Source organism: Paramormyrops kingsleyae, chromosome 7 (assembly GCF_048594095.1).
Source record: "Paramormyrops kingsleyae isolate MSU_618 chromosome 7, PKINGS_0.4, whole genome shotgun sequence".
Taxonomy (NCBI): Eukaryota; Metazoa; Chordata; class Actinopteri; order Osteoglossiformes; family Mormyridae; genus Paramormyrops; species Paramormyrops kingsleyae.
The window spans coordinates 35,165,029-35,184,649 of NC_132803.1; the positions used below are offsets into that span (position 1 = coordinate 35,165,029).

The 19,621-nt window shown below is 42.7% G+C and overlaps 1 protein-coding gene across 5 annotated transcripts; it reads right to left on the reverse strand.

Moving 5' to 3' along the window:
- Positions 1-587: 587 nt before the first annotated feature.
- On the reverse strand, positions 588-19,610 carry lin54 (lin-54 DREAM MuvB core complex component). Of its 5 annotated transcripts, none has more exons than XM_023795932.2 (14): positions 19,418-19,610; positions 15,044-15,775; positions 12,469-12,586; positions 11,180-11,304; positions 9,427-9,585; positions 8,946-9,153; positions 6,391-6,464; positions 6,107-6,310; positions 5,473-5,564; positions 5,205-5,276; positions 4,882-4,984; positions 4,513-4,650; positions 4,058-4,260; positions 588-3,980 (listed from the first exon to the last, which is right to left on the reverse strand). In XM_023795932.2, the coding sequence occupies exons 2-14, from the start codon at positions 15,749-15,751 to the stop codon at positions 3,782-3,784; spliced, it is 2,403 nt and encodes an 800-aa protein (XP_023651700.2). In that variant the 5' UTR covers positions 15,752-15,775; positions 19,418-19,610; the 3' UTR covers positions 588-3,781. The 5 variants fall into 5 exon arrangements, with proteins under 5 accessions (XP_023651700.2, XP_023651660.2, XP_023651681.2 ...); XM_023795892.2 differs by having other exon boundaries at positions 5,205-5,279; XM_023795913.2 differs by lacking the exon at positions 19,418-19,610 and adding an exon at positions 17,448-18,331 and having other exon boundaries at positions 5,205-5,279.
- Between the last annotated feature and the right edge of the window lie 11 nt (positions 19,611-19,621).

Here is a 19,621-nt window from a genome sequence, read left to right on the forward strand (position 1 = left end):
CCATCTCTTGGCTGTGCCCCAAAATTCTATCCATAAAAGTTATGAACAGAATCAAAAGATATGTGGGAGTTTGCCCAACCAGTCAACGTCTGTTTTGTGGACTCGGAAAGGCATGACTGTGCCTCTCAGGAGGTGCTTCGGGAGGATGAGGTGCTGCACCTACTGCCACGGGACATTTGGTGCCTCTATAACCAGAGCTTGGTTCGTGTTGCTGGCAGTAAGTCAAACTCATTCCTGGTGGCTGCTGGACTCCACCAGGGCTACCCTTCGTCACTGATTCTATCAAAATATACTTAAATTTAAAACAGTATTTTAAGTTTTTTGCATGACTAATAATTTTTTTTACGTTTACTGAACATCTGCCTTTCAAAAAAGTTATTTACTTAGCTTTCTTGAAACATGATCATTTCTAACCCATTTTCCTTGGCCTAGAATATTTACCCACCAAACTCCCGTTAGCCAGAGTCCCATTATTTTTTGGTATTCCAAAAAAAGTATTAAACTTCATTCCTTTGTTGGATATTCTAATATACCATTCTGACTACACATAAGGTTCTCTAAAATTTAATAAAAAAAAAAAAAAAACATTTACAGAACTGTATAAATTTATTTGCTTCAGTTTGTGTACTATACATGGTCACAGAACATTTTATGCACGTTTTACTGAATATAAATCTTTAGGTTTGCAAATAATTAAAAATTATTTAATTCTCAGATACTAGGTGTTATATTGCCATAGGGATAAACATGAGGTTGATAAATTAAATAATTCTCTAGACAGAACAAAAGTTTACAAGTACACTGGGGAAAAACTGGGAAAAGTAAATAGAACATTGGTTTCATTTTCAACGCAATACAAGCAATGGTCACATCAACATATACAATCCACAAATCCAAATACTACAGAATTCTTACAAGACTTTCAATACACATGGCAGAGGCGCAGGAAAGAATAAAACATTTACATATTAGTACAGATTTATGTTGTGAAAAAAGCAAGTATTGCAACTGATAAAGTACAAAGAGACTTTTCCTTTTACCAAATTACATTTATATACAGATCACATGGTTGAGTCACCTGAAGTTAGGCAGGGTTTCTCCCCCAATAAAAATTAACTATGGGGAGTCTTTAAAAAGGCCAGCAGAATACCGATTAGTGGTGAATGGTCAGTCAATGAATGATGTAGACCTGGTTTGTTCCTTTTTTCCTAGCAAAAGGATTCCTGCAGTGTGAAGTAGACAAACTGGGAAATAAGGGGGAAAAAAGACCCAAAAACAACTCATATGGGCCAAGTTTGGGTTGTTTGTGCTTGGGTACTTCAGGAGGTCTCAGAAAAAGCTAGCTGCTTTGAAGTGCTTGTAGGCATGAACACATCAGCGACGGCCATTTTTGTACATCATCACAAAGACATGCAGGTGAAGTATGGGAGGAGGCGGCGGACCCAACACTGCCGTCTCTGTCTGCGCTGCTCCCAAGATGATGTACACCTGGCCGTTTTGGTAGGGCGACACATGTAAACACCTCCGAGCAGGCTTTTTTCTTCATTTGAATGAAGATGAAATGCGATATGATTGGTTTACCATGTTAGGAATATTAGGAAACCTGTATGTTAAATTCACAATGGGGTTGTACCATTTCAAAGCTACAGAGAAGTGATAATACCCACACTAAAATTAAATTAAAATGCAATATAATGTATATGGAATAAGGTCTTTGTGGCCATATCTTCATACAACTCAAAACAGAAGTATATATTTTTTTTTTAAAAAGAAAAAAAGGTGTCAAAACTAAAAAGCTGTTTTTTTTTTGTTAATTTGAAACAGTAAGCCTACCCCCAGCTGCTCTATCAACATTACAGCAAACTCCTTAGGTACCTTAGACACGCGACATGTTAAATAGGGTGGGGACCATATTCCTAGAGGCCCTGAGTAGAAGAGAAACTTAAGGCATGTGTATCATGGGGAACAAACCATCATTAATCCCATTCTTGTAGTTATTTTAACAATACAGAAAAAAAAAGAAATTAAAAATGAATCCCTTCAGTAACCCGGGTTTACAATGCCTTTAAAACACCTAAATGCATCCAAATTAAGCACAGAATAAATAAAAATACCAGGCAAAGTTATATCGGGACTCAACTTCATTAAATTTTCTTAAAACCATCTGCATATCTTCATCATCCGCATGAATCAGTTGAAATCGATAAACTCCCCACCATTCCACATAGAGAAGGCACTCTGCAATTATCGACTCTGAAAAGTCTTCACAACACAGTTTCAGTTTGATAAAGCCCTTTCATGTGTCGCTTTATAGGAAAAAAACTGCGCTTTCAAGTCAAGTAAACCAAGGGGGGCACTTCAGGGACAGAATCCATTTTTTAGCAGGATGCAGGAGAACATGGTTCAGTAGGGACAGGTATCAAACTCCATCAGCGCCACACCACCTGCTAAATGAACGATCCGCCGACCTCATTACGAAGTTATACCTCACCTGAAAATTTTAATTTATTTCCAAATCAAGGGTTAAAGATTAAAGCAGTTTGTCAATCTAGTGGGGGAAAAGTTAAATAAATAAATTAAAAAAGAGGGGGGGGGGATCCCACAAATGAAACCCACAAATTACGCGAAACAGCAAAAGCTCTCGAATATCACATTCATTTAATAATCCAATCGCTGTCACGATAATCCACTCAACTGCCTTTTTAGAACACAATTAAAGTAGGAAAATTTCTCCCTTTACAGACAGCTTGACTGGCTGTACATCAATAATGTACAGATTTTACTGACCATCCAAGCAGATGACACTGAATAGTAATATTCAAGCATCTTAAAATAAATGGGAAAGGGAATATACCAGTGCCATGTTTAAACTGTACGGGTGCAACTCTGCTGCAAAGGACAGAAGCTGAGAATGGCTGTAGAAATGAGCCAGTGGCCTTATGGCAATGCATTGATATAACTGCAATTATGCTGTTTCAGCTATTTGGTTGAATGCAGAAGTACAGCTTGTGTATTAAGCTGATAAAGACCATGGATTTCAAGTCAAAAAATTGAAACTTAGCTTCTCTAATAAACTGCAGCTGTTCATCTGATGCACTCATGATTCCTGCGTTTAACTCTCTCCCAGAAAATCTTTAAAACGCACTCACCAATTAAAGCAACAGCAATGGCTACTGTGCACAAAAAAAAAGCATGATTAAAATGAAGTGAGCTTTGAGCCATACGTCTACCACCGGTTCCCACAGGCATCCATTAGTAAGGATGAAACGCCTGTAAAACAAGGAAGGAAGGAACTGGGAGAAACAGGTCCACTATGATGGAGGGGGGGGGCAGGGGGGTTGGAGAACCAGAGGGGGCAAGAAAAAAGAAAAAAAAATTCATTAAAATACCTACTTCGGAAATTTACACGGTCACTCTAAAACACCCCAAAAGCAAATAGATCCAGGTCACGTGACTATGCGGCGACCTCTGCAGTCTTACATTCCCTTGGAGTTTGGTGAGAGTCCCTCCAGGCTTATGCTCCAAAGGGAGTTGAGTTGGGCATAGTAGTTAGCTTAGCCAGGGTCTCTGTCCTTCCCCCCCCATCTAGTCTGCTGCCCCAGCATGTGTCTCAGACATTGACATCATTGTGACTGGAGCCAGCTGGTGAAGTTGGGGCTCCAGACAGGCCTTCTCTGCTACATTTCTGACAGCTAAATGCCAGCCTAAGGATCAGTGAGGTGAACTCAGCCCAGTCCTGAAGGCCCCAGGCCCCTGCTCTGGACATGCTGGACTTTGGGGCCTAGCAGTTAATGGAACAGTCTGCCTTGGCCTTGCCGGCGGAGTTGATGATTCTCATCAGGCAGCGGCCAAACTCCTCCAGGATCATCCTCTCAGCCACAGCCTGGGGCTGGTTGGTCAGCTCAGCCTGTTCTGCCTGCTCGATCAAGCAGTCGCAGGTCGCCTCTGCCACCTCCTTGGTGACGAACGTGTAGGGGAGCCTGCGGGGAACGAGTCATTCAGGTGATAAAATTCAAAACATCACCTCCAACACAGCAGAGCCACAGCACAGACTCACTTTCCCCCGCCGCTAGTGACAGCCGGCGTAGTCCTGGTCAGCAAGTCTGAGATCTGGAAGGAGAGCTTGGTCTTGGCGGCAGTCTGCTGCTGGACGCGGACCTCCGCAGCATCTGCCAGATGCATGAGTGACTTCCTCTCCAGGCTCTCCTCAAAGTTCTTGCAGCCCACACACTTGCAGATCGACGAACACATGATCTTTGCCTGAGACAGAGACCAAAGAAAGTTTCATCAAATTGATCGCCGGGATGCTTCAAACGGCAGGTTGAGGGTCTTGCGAATAGGTTACATCAGACGCCTGTCTTGAGACGATACAGCCACGGGAACACACTCAGCTCGTAACACTCGCATCAAAAGCCTGTCCCGCAATGATGCAGCCGCGGGAACATGCTCACCTTTAAACACTCGCATTACAATGGTCGTCCTGCAACGATATAGCCGCAGGAATGCACTCACCTCGTAACACTCGCAGTAGTTCTTCAGGCATCCTGACCGCTTGCAGTTGCAGCCCTTGCTGTGCCTCCGGTCTGATTCACCCTCCTTTCCTTTGCCAATCTTGGGCTTGAAGGCCTCTGGGTTTCGGTCCAGACAGGCCTGTCCACACATAGATATAATAAAATCATGCAGGTTCTCATTTACTATTAGAGATTTTCAGGAAGCATCCAGGCTATATTAACACTAGTATATTCTGCCATACATTAGCAGGGAACTATGGGTGCATACATCGATTACAATTAAGATGTTATGAGCAAACATTGGGAAGTCCAAGGCTGCAGAAACAGGTCGGGAAGCCAGCCGTTGGAGCTCCCGACTGCAGAGGGATACCTTGATGGCTTTGAGGCGCTCCGTCTCATGCTCCAGGTTGTTGAAGCAGTTAGTGCAGTTGCAGTTATTGCAGAACTCTCCATTGGCAAAGCAGTCGCAGTAACTGGAAGACAGGGCTCATCAGGGGGTGCTGAGGAGGCGAAGCTCCCCCCATTAAAGAGACTGGGCCATTGCACAGCCCAAATTCCCAGTTTCATATTTACAAATTAAAAGCTTTATCTGCAGTTCAATATAACTGAATAGCAAAATATGCCAAATGCATGTAGAGTAAAGATGAAAACATCACATTTATAAGCTTCAAAAATGTATAAAACTAAACTTACAGTTTTAGACACTGTGACTTTGTGCAGTTGCATGGTTTTCGTGGCCTTGAAGCAGAATCAGATGTCGATAAACTACTAGGGGAAAAAACAAAATAAAATAAAATATATATAAATACACGCAAGTTACATATGACATGTATGACAGGATTTTGGAAGAAGAAACCCCCCAACAGCAGCAGAGCTAAAAAATGTGAACACATCCCTTAAGGTGGACCTGGGCTCCTCTGATTGGCCGCATCCATCCCCCTTTGCCATCAGCCCGACTCACCCATTAAGGGACAGCCTGGCCTGAGTCTGGACGCTGGTGGGCGTGGAGAAGCTGGTGCTGCTGGCCAAGGTGACGAACGGGGACTGCTGGAGCTGGGGTTGGGGCGGGCATTGAACCATAAGAAGAGTTTCATGGTTGAGGAATAATCAGCTCATGCAAGCTGTCATTAAGCCTAGTTCTGCAGTGAAGAAGTTAGTGACCCCTAATCAACAGCTCAGAAGTTCTTGGTTTAATAATAAAAAAATGCACTTAAAATACCTAAAACCAAGAACAAGCTGAACACAACCTCCCATAACAAACAGGTGCAGACTATCAATCCTTTATAAGTCAACCATCAACTGAGATACTGGGTAATTTACTATAACCAACAGCAAGGCTGAACGATTTGGGGAAGATGTCTAATCGCAATTTTGGTGACAGATATTGCAATAAAGACAAAGACTGACGCTAAAGAGGAGCATGGCATGAATCTGTAATGTGAGACTAAAACCTTGCCCCCTGCTGAAGAGAGGGTATGTGGACACTAAAGTGGAGCTCAGTGATCGGCAAGGATGAAGCTCAGTGATCGCCCAGGTATGTTACCCAGCTCCCCTGCCCTGACCTGGAAAGAGCACGGCACTCGGCCAACACAAACCTGTGTGACATACTGCGCGGGCAACACTGTGTAGCCCACATTGGCCCCGCCTGGGGCGGGTGCCAGCACTGTGCCTGGGGGCAGGTTGGTGAGGTTGGGCTGGATCTGAGGTAAGGCTGTGGCGGGCATGATGAGACGCTGCTGGCTCTGGCTGCTGGTCACCACCTGTGGGGTGGAGCTGCTGCTCAGGGGCTTGGGGACCACCTGGGGGGAAGGGGGGAGTGGAAGGCAGTGGTCATTTTCAGGGGGCAGGGCCGCCCGGCATGGGCAAAAGCGAGGCCTACCTGCTTCATGGGCTGGGCCGGCACGAGGGGCACGGACATCCTCACCGCCGCTGTGTTCACCACCACCGGCTTGGCTGAAAATGACAACCAGCCCACAGTTAATGGCCTGCAGTGGGACATTCCTCTGAAATAATGCCTTGGCTCTGTCAGATTATTGCAGGAAAAGGCAAAAATATTTAATTTCCCTTTTAAGATACAACAGTTGATAGCTAATAACTAGAGGTGCACTGATCCAATATTTGGATAGGTATTGGCACCAATCCTTACCTATCAGACGGATCGGGTATCGGCAATATGTGACCGATCCACATCTGATACTTTAAGTGCAGTGCCACTGCAGTCACCACTGCATTTAAATCAATAAAAAGTGCAGTCAGAGTGGCAATTAGAAATACTTGGCTTTGTGCCAAATGATGACAGTAAACCACTGGACATATGCAAGCCTGATTGCAAGTTGTGACACACACAATACTAACAATGGGGGCAAACACCACAAATTTAGCTAGACATTTAAAGAACTGACAGGCTACACAATACAAAGAGCTTTGAAAGATAGGTATAATTTCTGAATTAATCTAAGAGCTGGTTGTGGTTAAAGGAGAGATGAAGGGAAGATTTTTTTTCTTCAGGTTAAAAGATTTTTGCAATTGTCTTAACGCTGAAATGTTTAACCAATGGTGTGAAGTTATTTTTCCCTGTGGGTTGTGTTTAGCTCCATACGATCTTGTGAAGTTCTGTTGATCACACGGATATAAACTAGAGATGCGCCAATCCAGACCTATTTGACAGATCGGGTATCAGCCATGCTTGACCGATCCACGTCCTATACTTACTTATTTAGTTTTTGGCAATTTGGATAGATTTAACACGAAATAGGAGCTATTTCTACAATCAATCGCACGACAGCTCTTTCCCATTTTACGTGTTTTTTGCAGCATTCAAATTGAACGCTAACGCTGCCCCTCAGTCTTTTTTGCTACTCAGTGGGTCAGTGGGTGTGAGTACAGTAACTTCCGCCTGCTGTGATGTCATGCGCATACCCTTCGCAGTACGAGGAGCGTAAGACAAGACGTGACGATCTGGGAGTATTTTACACTTTTAACAGAAACCAGTAGCACAGTGATTTGCAATCTTTGTTAAATAAAGTTTTGAGAGGTGGAATAGCGTTTAATGGACAATCCCACTTAAAGCGCATGCAACTGTGAGAGAAAAAAAAGCAATGGATGATTTGGGAGTCGCTAACTTGGACTGTTTTGCGAACTCACTGCAGCTTGTGATACAAGAGGGGCTGCCATCGCAACAAAGTGTAACTGAGCTGACGCCAATGGTAGAAAAATTGTGTTCAAATTTTAAGCATTCGCCACTTGTGTATACTTGCTTTGAATATATTCATATTGAACTGCAAATGCCTCAAAAAAAGCTTAAAACAAGACATACAAACGAGGTGGAACAGTACGTTACATGTTTGTAGTAGCCTAATTAAATATTTTTGTCATACATTTTTTCCATCTGTATTTACTAGCTTTAAAAAAAATTATAAATAAAAGTAAAAAGAACTCTTGTATCGGAATCTGTATTGGTATCGGCAGTTGTGTATCGGAATCGGATCGGAACTGAAAAAATATGGATTGGCTCATCCCTAATATAAACCTTTGAAGCTGTGCAATTGTTAGAAGTGTTTGTACGTTGAGACATAGGATGAAGGCATGTAAAAATAATGTATATCTGTTCTATTACGCATTGTAAAAATAATAACAGCTAATTGTTATAGTGTTAACTTACTGCTTGTCAATATTTCTGAATGAGATTACAGTGCGATTACAATGATTATTACTGTATTGATCACTCCCAGCTGTGTATAATATTTTACTTTGACAATACAATGCAAAGTTTTTTTTTTGTTTTAGATATTGACGTGAATTTACAAAATGTCAAATTTTTACTGCAAACAAATTTGCAATGGAAATAAATGTGTCATTGGGTTACATTATATACCGTGTTCAGTATTGAAAATGGTATCACATTTCAATACTTTTGGAATCATATCAGAACCATATTAACAACTAATAATGATATTAACCATATCTGAAAGATATGGATTAGGGCGAAGGAGCATTTTAGGTGTCACACGTGGCCTGGTGGCATAGATTTGCTGGATAATGTACCCATGCCATAAACTATAAAAAATGACATCACACAGTACTGCCACAATGACTGAAATTTCATTGAAAATTTTAAATTTCATTTTGAACAAATTAGAGCTAATAACCACATTAGCCCTAAATACCGCTATGCTATAGAGTAACCATAATCACAACAGAACCAAGGCTGATCAAAGAGACCAATGGTTTAGTTCCAACACAAGGCAATATTTTTACTACTTCATAAAAATTAAAAAAATAAAATCACATCATGAATGTGAGCATTAGCCTGTCAGGACCTTCATGTGTCTAAACATCATTCAGCTACCTCTGCTTGGTGGACAAGGAGAACCAGGATTCATACTCTCACAGCCGGACACGGTGCTCAAGGGCTTTATAGAAGGCCGATCTGACCTGTCTGGATGGCGGGGGAGTTTGTGTTGGGGCTTCCTGTCTGCCCAGTGCCACTGGAGGTTGTCGCGGTCACCAGACGGACGTAGTGGAAACGGCTGCCAGGCACCTGGATTGGTTGCACGTTGGGGGGTGTGGCCAGCGGGATGATGGTCTTGTACTGAGGCGTGCCCACCCCTCCGACTGCCACCGTCTGCACTGGCTTAATAGTCTGGGTGGGGCAGAGATAAAGGGGGTTTTAGAACAGCACTACCTGGCTGGAGTACTTTGCCCCAGCTGAAGTTTTCTAATTGGATTATTAATCTCAAAAACAAAGCTGTGACACTAAACCATTTGCCAACAGCTTGACAGGATAAAGGCTGAAAGAAAGCAACAGAAAACCAAAACAGGGGTCCTATCACCTTCATACACAATATATCCATCCAGCAGTAACACCACACCTCCACCAGAGGCAGCAGCAGTCAGGGTTGTCTAACCCATTCACCTGTGGTGTGGAGCTGCTGGAGACCACCTTGGCTGGGGAGGAGGCTGCAGGCTGCTGTTGGACCGCCAGGATCTGCTGGCCCAGGGCCACATTGATGGGCAGGGTCACTGACTTCTGGGGGGAGCTGGGGGCCTGGGAGGCCACCGAGACCACAGTCAGCTGTGGGCAGATGCAGATGGAAATATGGGGGGGCAGAAGTTTTCACTAGATTTAAGGGATTCTACATTCCTGCTTTCGCAATAGTTGTTCAGAAAAATACATTCTAACGGCATTTAAAGGACATGCATAAGGTAAGGCATTTTAAATTCATATGCAGACCAATTTTAACTGCTCCAGGTTCACAAACTAGTGTTGTGCCAATGTGGTGATTTTAGCCAATAACTGACTAACCTCTGAGCTCCATCTGTAGCGACACTGATGCTGGTGATGTCACTTCTTAAGATCTCATGAATGTGTGTAACATATTATGTTGATTTTTATTGCCATGCCAGCAACTATGGCTGTGTTCACGGCAAGAGTATATGGATATTAAAACATACTGAATAACTCGAAAGGTAAAAACTTCATAAATAACTATAAAACATTGCAAACAGTTAACACATTCCAAATAAGATGCTTAAAATGGCAGTTCAATGGAAAGTGAAAAAGATACGTTTTAGAGGGGATTGGAGCTATCCACCTAGGTCAGGGGTGGGCAGTCTTATCCGCAAAGGGCCGGTGTGTATGCAGGTTTTCGCTGCAACTCCCTAATTAGAGGATTGATTGGCTGAAGAGACCTCACACCTGGGTTTGAAGAGCTGACCTATAGGTTCTCCCCAAAACCCGCATACACACAGGCCCTTTGCAGATAAGATTGGCCACCGCTGACCTAGGCTGTTCTGCCGGCAGTTGCTTAGTTTTGGAGGCATCGGCCGTAGAAATTATGGGCTTCTCTCTAATATAATGGGAGCGAATGGCATTCTTTCTGTGTTGATTAAAGTTCCAGAAAAGCACATTTCAAAAATTCAACAGCAATGTCTCTTACCTCAAATCATGATCCAGTTACTCAAGATAATTCACAGACTTTGTAGTGAGCAAGTCAATGTATGAACTCCACACACATCGTATCATTGCGCAGAAGATATAAGCACGAGCCCCCCGGCAATTTCATTATGCAGTGATTTGATTGTATATTTTTTTCCAGTTTTGAGGTGTACTGCCCCTTTAAGATTAGCTTTTGAAAGAAAGAAAAAAAAACAACTAATAATCCTCTAGCTTGATGAAAAAGAGTCAGTAAAATTGTATCTTTGCCTAAGGGAGTTAAAAGGACAACTGAATGTGTGTAGAAATAACATCATATAATGCAGGCAGTGAGACATCAACGAAGTAACACTGACTTGGGAGACTGTAGTGAGGTTCTAAGTGGTAAATGAGACTAAATCCCTTGCCCCCTACTACGGAAAACGACTGATCATCCAATAGGATCATCTGCTTTATTTTAGTAGTTGTGTTTTCAGCTCCAATTACCCCATGTTTAACATACCAATGTAGATAAAAAAAAATACACCAGGGTACCCAAGGGACGATTGTTAAATACACTGGTAAGTAAAACAGAAAAGTGATCCCACCAGATGCAGAACCTCATTTCATCTTATGTTCATAGGATTCTGCCCCTAAATAATATCGTTTCCCAAGCAGATCAAAGTCGCTGGTCTGAGAGCGCCAACCCATTCAGAGGGAGCCGTGAAAGCCAGAGAGGTGGGGCATAACCCACCTTACTGGGGGACTTGAGGGGAGAGATGGCGATCTTGCTGCTGGGCATGGACTGCAGGGTGGCCGTCTCGGAGCTGGCAATGGTCTGGGGTGGGGTTCCAGGGGGGTTCTGGGGAAGCACCCGTCCTGTGGGATGAAACACAGGAATGGGTATATACAGCACTGTGCAAAAGCCTTAGGCAGGTTTAAAGCTATTTATCTGGGTAATTCACTACTATTACCATGCTGCTGTGAGTGTGATGAACTGTCACCAATCATTTAAAATAATTTCCAGCCACCTATTTAAAAGAAGTACTTTCCACTAATTATATCTCTTTTCCCCACACTTCCATGTAACTTCCAAATTAGTGGCAGTGCTTGTGGTCGACCAATCAGCAAGCTATCACTGTAAGTGCCTCCCCAGCAGTTCGTGTTTTAAGGAAAAGTACCTAGTCTGGAGTAGGGACTAAAAAAGGATTCTGGAACTGCCTCCGAGGAACTATAATTGGGCCGAGTTCCTGGGGTGTGAATATGGCAGAAGTTCTTGGTTCTGGATTGTGAAAAAGGTTCCTGCGGTGTGAAAGCGTCTATTGGCTGCTTGCTGCCATCTGATGTTTGACACTTTAAAGCCACCTGGCTCATTTAATGGAGAAGTTAAACGGCAGCTGAGGATATATATATATATATATATATATATATATAAAACATACAATATATATATTATATCTATATCTATATATCTATCTATATATCTATCAAACCATCAACAAAGACAGGTACTTAATCTTGGACAGTAACGCATTGCCATGCATATAATGAATACATCTCACAATAACTAACACCAGCAGACTGATTAGAGTGTCCAAGGGGAGAGGTGCACCAAAGTCATCTCAACTTCCCCAGAATGATCAATTTAAACTATTTTACAATATGGGAAAAAATATACAAGGATTATATTTTAAATTATATAAGCTTTTAAAATATGGAATGCGATCAAATATTACAACTTACATTATACATGAATAATAGTTTGTTGTCTACCATTAATTTACATTTTATTAATTTGTTTGACTTTTATCCAAAGCAACTTTCAGTAGATGAAAGGGTTACAATGTATGTGTGCTCCCAGGGAATTGAACCCATGACCTTTGAGTTGTTAATGCAATACTCTTCTTGTTAAGCTACAGGGACATCAGCATAATGGATTATGCAGCATTAGAAAAGCCCTTGAAAATGCATGCAGTGCATGTATAATTTGTCTTGCAGAAGGAAACTAACAATAATGCAACTGAGTGACTTTGCAAACATTACCTGGGATTACTGGCGACACGGATGTCTGACCCGATAGACCTTTACTGTTGAGTGGTTTGGTGATTATGAACTTTGTTATCATCTGTCCTGAAGGCGACGCTTGAGTCTTTTTAGCAATCTGTAAAGTCAAAGCAAGTCTGATGTCATGAAGCTTACAGACACCATGGTGCACAACAATTCATAAACTGCAGGCGAGGTGTTCAGAAATTATAGATACATGAAAAATGTCATGATTTATTTGGGTGCAACGACTGCCCGGGTTCAAGACGGACCCCAAATCTGAATTTCACCAAAGACCAAATTTCTGAAAATCTGCTAATGGCAAATCATTTTAAAACCACATCAAAAACAAGAGTCCCCTCCATTCAAAACTGATAGCATGAAAATTCCCACCTTCCCACCCAACCTTCAGGGGACTTCAAGACATTTGATAAATCCGATTCTTATTCAACAATCAGGACTTGTAAAGTTCTGTATTTTAAGTACAACCGTCTCTTGACAACCACAGATAACAGAACGTATCAGGGTTGGGATGGACTGAAGAATGTTCCCAGAGGTAGAAACAAAGCAGGGTGAAATGGCATTTAATCATTAAGCTGCAAGATGTTGGAACCTCCTTCCAATGAGCATAAAAAATGCCCCAAATATTACTACTTTTATCATATTGAACTGAATATAAGGGCGGTACTTTTGCTCTTCCATTGACTTCCGATCAACTACCAGTTACCAAAAGTACCAGTACCGAAAGTACCAAACCAGCTGGGGTACTTCTTTGGTACTTCAGTACTTTGAGGTGGGACTTGAAACACTTTTTTTGGTCAATTGGACATGAAACACAATACAAACACCACCTTGAAAAGTTTCAAAATCAGAAAATGATGATAAAGTATAAAAAAAAAATAAAACATTTGTTCACAAGAACATATAAAAACACAGAGCGCATATAGCGTGCTTTCCTAGCGATGTGATTGTTATAAATATAGTGATGTGATTCTATTGGGGTATTTATTAAACAAAAATACGAGTTCATAAATTTCTCTCAGACGTCTTCAAGTAATTTAAAAGGCAAGGATGAAAATAATTATGATTGTTTTGGAGAGCACATGCAGTGCTCATGGAAAAGCAGTGGAGAAAAAACTTTAAACTGTTTTTTAAAAATAAGAATTTATAAAAAGTAATAATTCAAATTGTAAAGCTTGCCAAGTTTTTTTCCTGACAGAGTAAGAGTAAAAAATATAACGCCCAGCCAGAATTTAAAGTAAGAAAAAGCTTTATTTTAATATAGCTGACTAGCGATGTAAGAATTGGATGTGCTAACATACGATGTTGGTATAAATATACTACGACGTCCAGTCCTGTACTATAAGCATTTTTCTAATTCAGTACAAAATACCCCGCCTCACGCCGTTATGTCATTCGACGCTGGTACCAGTTTTTATGCCAGTGGAAAACCAACACCGTGAAGTACCGTACTTTTTGGCAACTATTTTGAGAAATAGTTGTGGGATACCAAATGTTACCTTTATCAAAGAAAAATAATTTTATTTGACAAGAACACAGCTTAAAAAGCAAGCAGAGACAATTGGATTGGATACAATAAGTGTATTAAACAGCAAACATTCCAAAAAACAAATGTATTATTGGGGGAAGTGGGGGGCGGTAGATAATGAGTATTACAAAGTCCACAACCCTTGAGGGCGCAGAATATTTTTGATGCAGCAGACACGTATGATGTGGGCAAAAAAATAAATAAATAAATAAATAAAAAATTGCGGATAAAGGTTGAGCCCCATTAATAAATAAGACAGCTCTTTTAACCCTAGTTAGAAGTTTTAAACTAAACCCTTTTAGTGCATTTATGTACATATTTGTTTTGTTTTCTTTAAAACAAACACTTTCTTAAATGCAAAAATACATGTTAAATAAAATTACTGAAAAGGTATACATATATCTCAAACTAAGGCATAAATTAAAATGGCCTTTACTCTCTGTATTCTTGTACATTTATAGGAGGAATAAAAAAAGGATTTGACAGGACTGTATCTCCTGGATGAGGTAGGAATGGTGTGTGCATGTTCGTGTGTGTGTAAGTGAATGTGAGTGTGTGTGTTTAAGTGTGTTAGAGAATGAGTGTGTGTGTGTGTGTGAGCCTTTAAAGGAGCATGTGGCAGTCGGATAATTCAGTGTCTGAGTTTTACTGGCCCAAGGCTGTTGGGGGAGGGGGGTGGATAATTTTTATATTATATTATAATATTATAATTATGTAATATTATTCATATTAATCTAAATCTGCAAAATAATATTACTAAAGCCTTGAAATAGATCTAGTTGAATACACCCCATGCTCCCCTTTTTAAACACAGTGATCACTAAGCAGTACAGTGTTGTGCGGATTACATAAAGCTTCGAAGCAAAGAATTTGCATTGAGGATTTTTTGTAATCGATTTACTCAATGAATCGTTGCTGCCCTACTTGAATTCTCATTTTCTGGAAAGCATTTTGCATGACCTGTGTGTACGAAAATGTGCTATACAAATAAATTTGACTTGACCTGATAGAGGTAGAGAAGCTCACCTGTACCGTCTTCAGCTGCTGGGCCTGCAGGGCGGACTGCTGGGAAGGAGCCAGCAGCTGGCTGGTCGTGCTGACTGCCTGGACCCCCATCACAGGCTTCCGGTCGGCACGGCCACCAATGGTCACCACCTGGAACTGCTGCAGCGGCGCCTTGGCATCGGCAGCGCCCTGCACAGAAGCGGCCTTGGCCCCTGTGTGGGACAGTGTCAGCATGATGGGCTGCCCCCCCTTGGGCAGGGTGGTGACGACCAGCTTCTGTCCCTCCTGCTTGGGCGCCTGAGCAGGAGACCTGGTGTCGGCGGACACCTTGTTCAGAATTATCTGATGGTTGGCAGGGATGGCGAAAGGTGTGCCGAGTTTCTGCAGCCCGCTGCTGACCCCAGGGCTGCCAGACTTGCCAGCAGAGGGTGTGGCAGGCCTGTGCACTGCCGCACCAGAGGAAGTCAGCAGAAGCTGGGTCCCAGTGCTGATGCTGCCCAGGGTGGAGTCCGCAGTCGTGGACGTGGTCAGGGCCTGTGTCCTCTGTGTCGGCATGGCAACCACATTCAGGGCCACCATCTCCGAGAGCTCTGTCTCCATGGGCGCCGGCGCCTCCGCCTGGCCGGTGAGCACAGTGCTCTCAGCCGGGAGCTCATCCATCACAATGGCCTCCGTGTCCATGATCTCATCGGGAAGGAGGCTGTTCAGCTCCGGTGACACCACGTTCATCTTCGGAAGCCTTTGGCTTAGCCACTGCAGAGAGCAGGAAGCAGTCATTCAGTCCCAGAGGTAACTACACTTGTGCTCAATCCCATTTAGTTTAGTTGTCATGACACCAAAACAGAGGTTATTTAAGAAATTTACAAGAGTTCTGCAGTATCTACAAACGACACTACTCCCAAAATTATTCATCTTTTCAGCAAACCAATTTAAGGGCACTTTCCCACTACACTAGGCACTGAACTTTTGGTATTTCAAAACAGTACCAAATTGAATGGTACATCTTGTGTTTGTTATACAAAACTGGCACCAACAGAGAATGACATCAGTACAACACAAGACAGGGTGTTTTGCACCTAATACATAAATGACTATAGTATATTATAGCAGTAGAGGACTTGGGTCTCTTCATTTCTCCACACATCCATTACTACAGTTTATTTATTTTATTTAATGTTTTCTGAGTTTGTAACTATGCTTCCCCCCCCCAAGATGATGGCTGAATTTTTGGTCTCAGAGGCAGGTTATTCGCATAACCAATCAACAAATTAACATGTCTATAAACCCCACACCACAGAACCAAAGTACCACAGGAGTACCCCAACTGGTTTAGTATTGGACCAGAAATCAATGGGAAAAAGAGACGTACTCATTTTGTAGTACCCAAAGTTCAGTACCTAATGCAGTAGAAAAGCACCCTAAAGTTTAAGCCTTGTGAATTTTCAAAACCAAGATCCAGTTTTGTAATACATGTTATGGATAACAAACACTCACAGAAATAAGTCAATGGGTCTAAGTTAAATGAAAGCAATCAGATAAGACACAGGATCTCAACCTGCAAAATAAGAGTACTGTTGCTATAAAATTTACAGATAGAACTCTTCTTCTCAAGCAGACATGACTGAAATGGATGAAAAGCCAAACGGTCAGATCAGAAAGTGACCAAGCCTAACGGTCAGACAGCTACATGATGACCAGCCTGTGGTCTGGATTCTAATGCCTGCAGTCAGTAGGGAGCCATAAGTGTGGCCTCACTGGCAGTAAGATGGCTTGGGAGTCCTTAAAATACAGCCACAGGAAAGCCCCAAGAAGAGCCAGCTGCTTGAATCAGCTGAGAGGTGCAGTATGGCTGTAGCTAGCAACTATACAGCTTACTGCAACACCAAATAAGCCATTAATATAGCGTCATATTGCTCATCAGTATACCACCTGCACAACTTAAAGGATGAACACAACAAAATTTCCAAAAGGCTAGCCTGCTACAAAGGCACGTTTGTTCAGGTGTACCAAGTTTATAAGTTTAAGTTAATTTACCAAGAATCCCATGTCAAAATCCATAAAATATAGGGTGCATGCGGCAGATGCTTAGTGAAGAAATAAAAATGTCATAAATACTGTCTTATTAGAGATTATCCAGCACAGTGTAATAATATATGTTTGCAGGTCACCTGTCAATAGGTACTGTTCAAACGGTTTTGGTGAAGTTGAGTCGTTTGCAGCAAAGTGTACACGTCTCAAAAAAGATGATAGTCTACTTAACACGATGACATTTTCTGACACAACATGACAGATTATCAAATAGAAACCCGGTGTTTCATCGGAGAGGCAAGTCAACAAACCGGGCAACACGGAAGTCCAGAGCATCCCCAATCTGTGTGGGTTAAAGACGGCTCCGTCTTCGGCTTTAAATTAACCAGCTGCGTACCTCGGTCTCCCAGCCCGGCGCCGGGGCGGCAGTGAAACAACGGCCGCCGACAGAGAGCCGGCAAAGGGGAGCCGAGCTGCGCGGACAGGCGCTCGGCGAGGGCGATTCCGCGGGACGTTGGCACACATAAGACGGTCGGCCGACGCAAAGGACGCCGCCACAGCACTTAAGCTAGTTCGTTTAAATAAAAACTCCAGATACTGGCACCGTCTGCCCAAGTGTCTCAGGCCTCCGAATTCCAGAAATGATATCTGTCCTGCCTAAACGCCAAAAATAAGAGCAGAAGGTGCCGCTAGCTAGCCGGCTAGCACGCTTTTCATCTTCCCGCTGCCTGCGGCGGAGCGGCTCGCATCTCCCCGGTCGCGGGCTTTCGGCTCCGCGCGCCCGGCGTGAAGCCAACGAAGTGGGTTGGTGGGTGGTTGGGAGAGGACAAAAAGACCTAGGCATCGATTCGGAGCGTCGGAGAGGGGGGGAAGAGAGCCCCGCTGAGCCGCGGTTCTATTTCGGGCTGGGATAGGATTTCGAAAGATCCGCCATTTTCACCCCGTCATCAGCTTGACCCGGAGAGCGGGAGGTGGGAGGCCGCGAACGCCCTTTGCGGAGTCGGCGGCGCGGCGCGGCGGGGCGGGGCGGCTCGGACGGCGAAAACAAGCTGTCAGTCCGATTAAATGCTTAAACAACTTTCCCGTACTTAAGGTGTAAAACACGGCGAAAAGTTAGTCTACCTACAATCATGACGGCAAAATCATAGAAGCGAAAAAACATTGAGTTATTCCCCTTCTAAATGCACAGGAAAAAAGGAAAGTTTTGTTATAAAAAAAACACGTAAGCGATGCATTGTACGTTAGGATACTTTATATTTAAGTATAACTAACATGCGTGCTGCTGAGATGAGAAATTAGCGTCACACTTCCGAGGTAAATACAAAAGGATCAAATAAAATATGATAATAACGTGGAAAAAACAAAACGCTTGGTCAATAGCTACGTCATCAGAAGTGCCATTTTCAGCCAAAAGACAAACCCTAAAAAAGCATCATAGGTTCAACAGTATGTAAAAATTGTTTATGAACTACAGTTTACTATAGACACATTTCTAGCGAAGCCAACGGTGTCCAATTTTGGGGGAAATTATTTTAACAATATGCATAACTGAAGTACAACGTTCACTGTTAAAAAGCGTAAACGTTTCAAGTTACAAATTTGTTGTCAATCCCGGATTAGCCGATTTTTAAATAAATTCTACACGACGCATTTATTACATAAAGAAAATAAGTATTATAAAAGGAAAACGGAACAACCTCGATGGCCCAATTACCATAACCGTTTCTAGATTACAGTGAAAAAGAGTGTCAAGGAAGCGTAATGGAAAATTACTGTGAATGAGGTTTGGCTCAACTAATCTGTTCTACATTGCTTTATAGTGCATCTTGCAGTAGCTTCTACTACTAACCAAAGACAAAGGTCAAGTCGTGAGTAACGTAGACAGCTTCAGCTGTTCAAAACCCATGTGAAACCAGCCATGAATTGTGCTGGAATTGTCACCAGATACATAGCCATATCACTAGATAAAGTAAGGATCTTGGCATGAATCGGTCAGCGTAAAATGCAGTCATACTGAGGTCTCCATGTCAAACACACCAATCGTACTCGCTGTAACGGTATATTAAATTAGAAAACATATTTCACTGAGCTGGCCAGGCACATAAGGCACCGCCTCAATGCCAAGATTGCTCAAGCTAGCTTGCTGAATTGCCCATCAACTTAAAAGGCCCCCGTTTTTATATCTCCGCTCCATGCGCGGAATAAGGTTACCCAAGTGAGTATATTCCTCCATCTCTGGTAACTGCCTCACTATAACCAGACAGGCTGGGCAGCTGCGATTATTTTTATCTGTTTTTAGCTAGCAGCTAGTGCCCAGTAGTTCATCTCTCGTTGGACTGATAGGCGGCGGAACTCTGGACTTCTTACATGGATCACCGGTGAATGTGTCTTTTACAATCGATGTTCGCGACCTCAGCCTTCTTTTTGCATCCTCCTCGGCTCAACCCAGCTGTCTGCTACTACATCCCGATCACTCGCAAAAGCAGGGATTTGTTCAAAATCACGCGCCGAGCGCCATTTCACCTCTGCAATCCCATAATAATGCCATGTCCTCCTTGGAAACGACGTACC

Excerpts from the sequence above, each read along its gene's own strand:
- lin54 (XM_023795892.2), bottom strand. The coding sequence starts at position 15,751 with ATGAACGTGGTGTCACCGGAGCTGAACAGCCTCCTTCCCGATGAGATC. Across the intron at positions 4,985-5,204 it reads AAGTCACAGTGTCTAAAACT|TTACTGCGACTGCTTTGCCA; the intron begins GTAAGTTTAGTT and ends CCTGTCTTCCAG. Across the intron at positions 4,261-4,512 it reads ACTACTGCGAGTGTTACGAG|GCAAAGATCATGTGTTCGTC; the intron begins GTGAGTGCATTC and ends TCTCTGTCTCAG.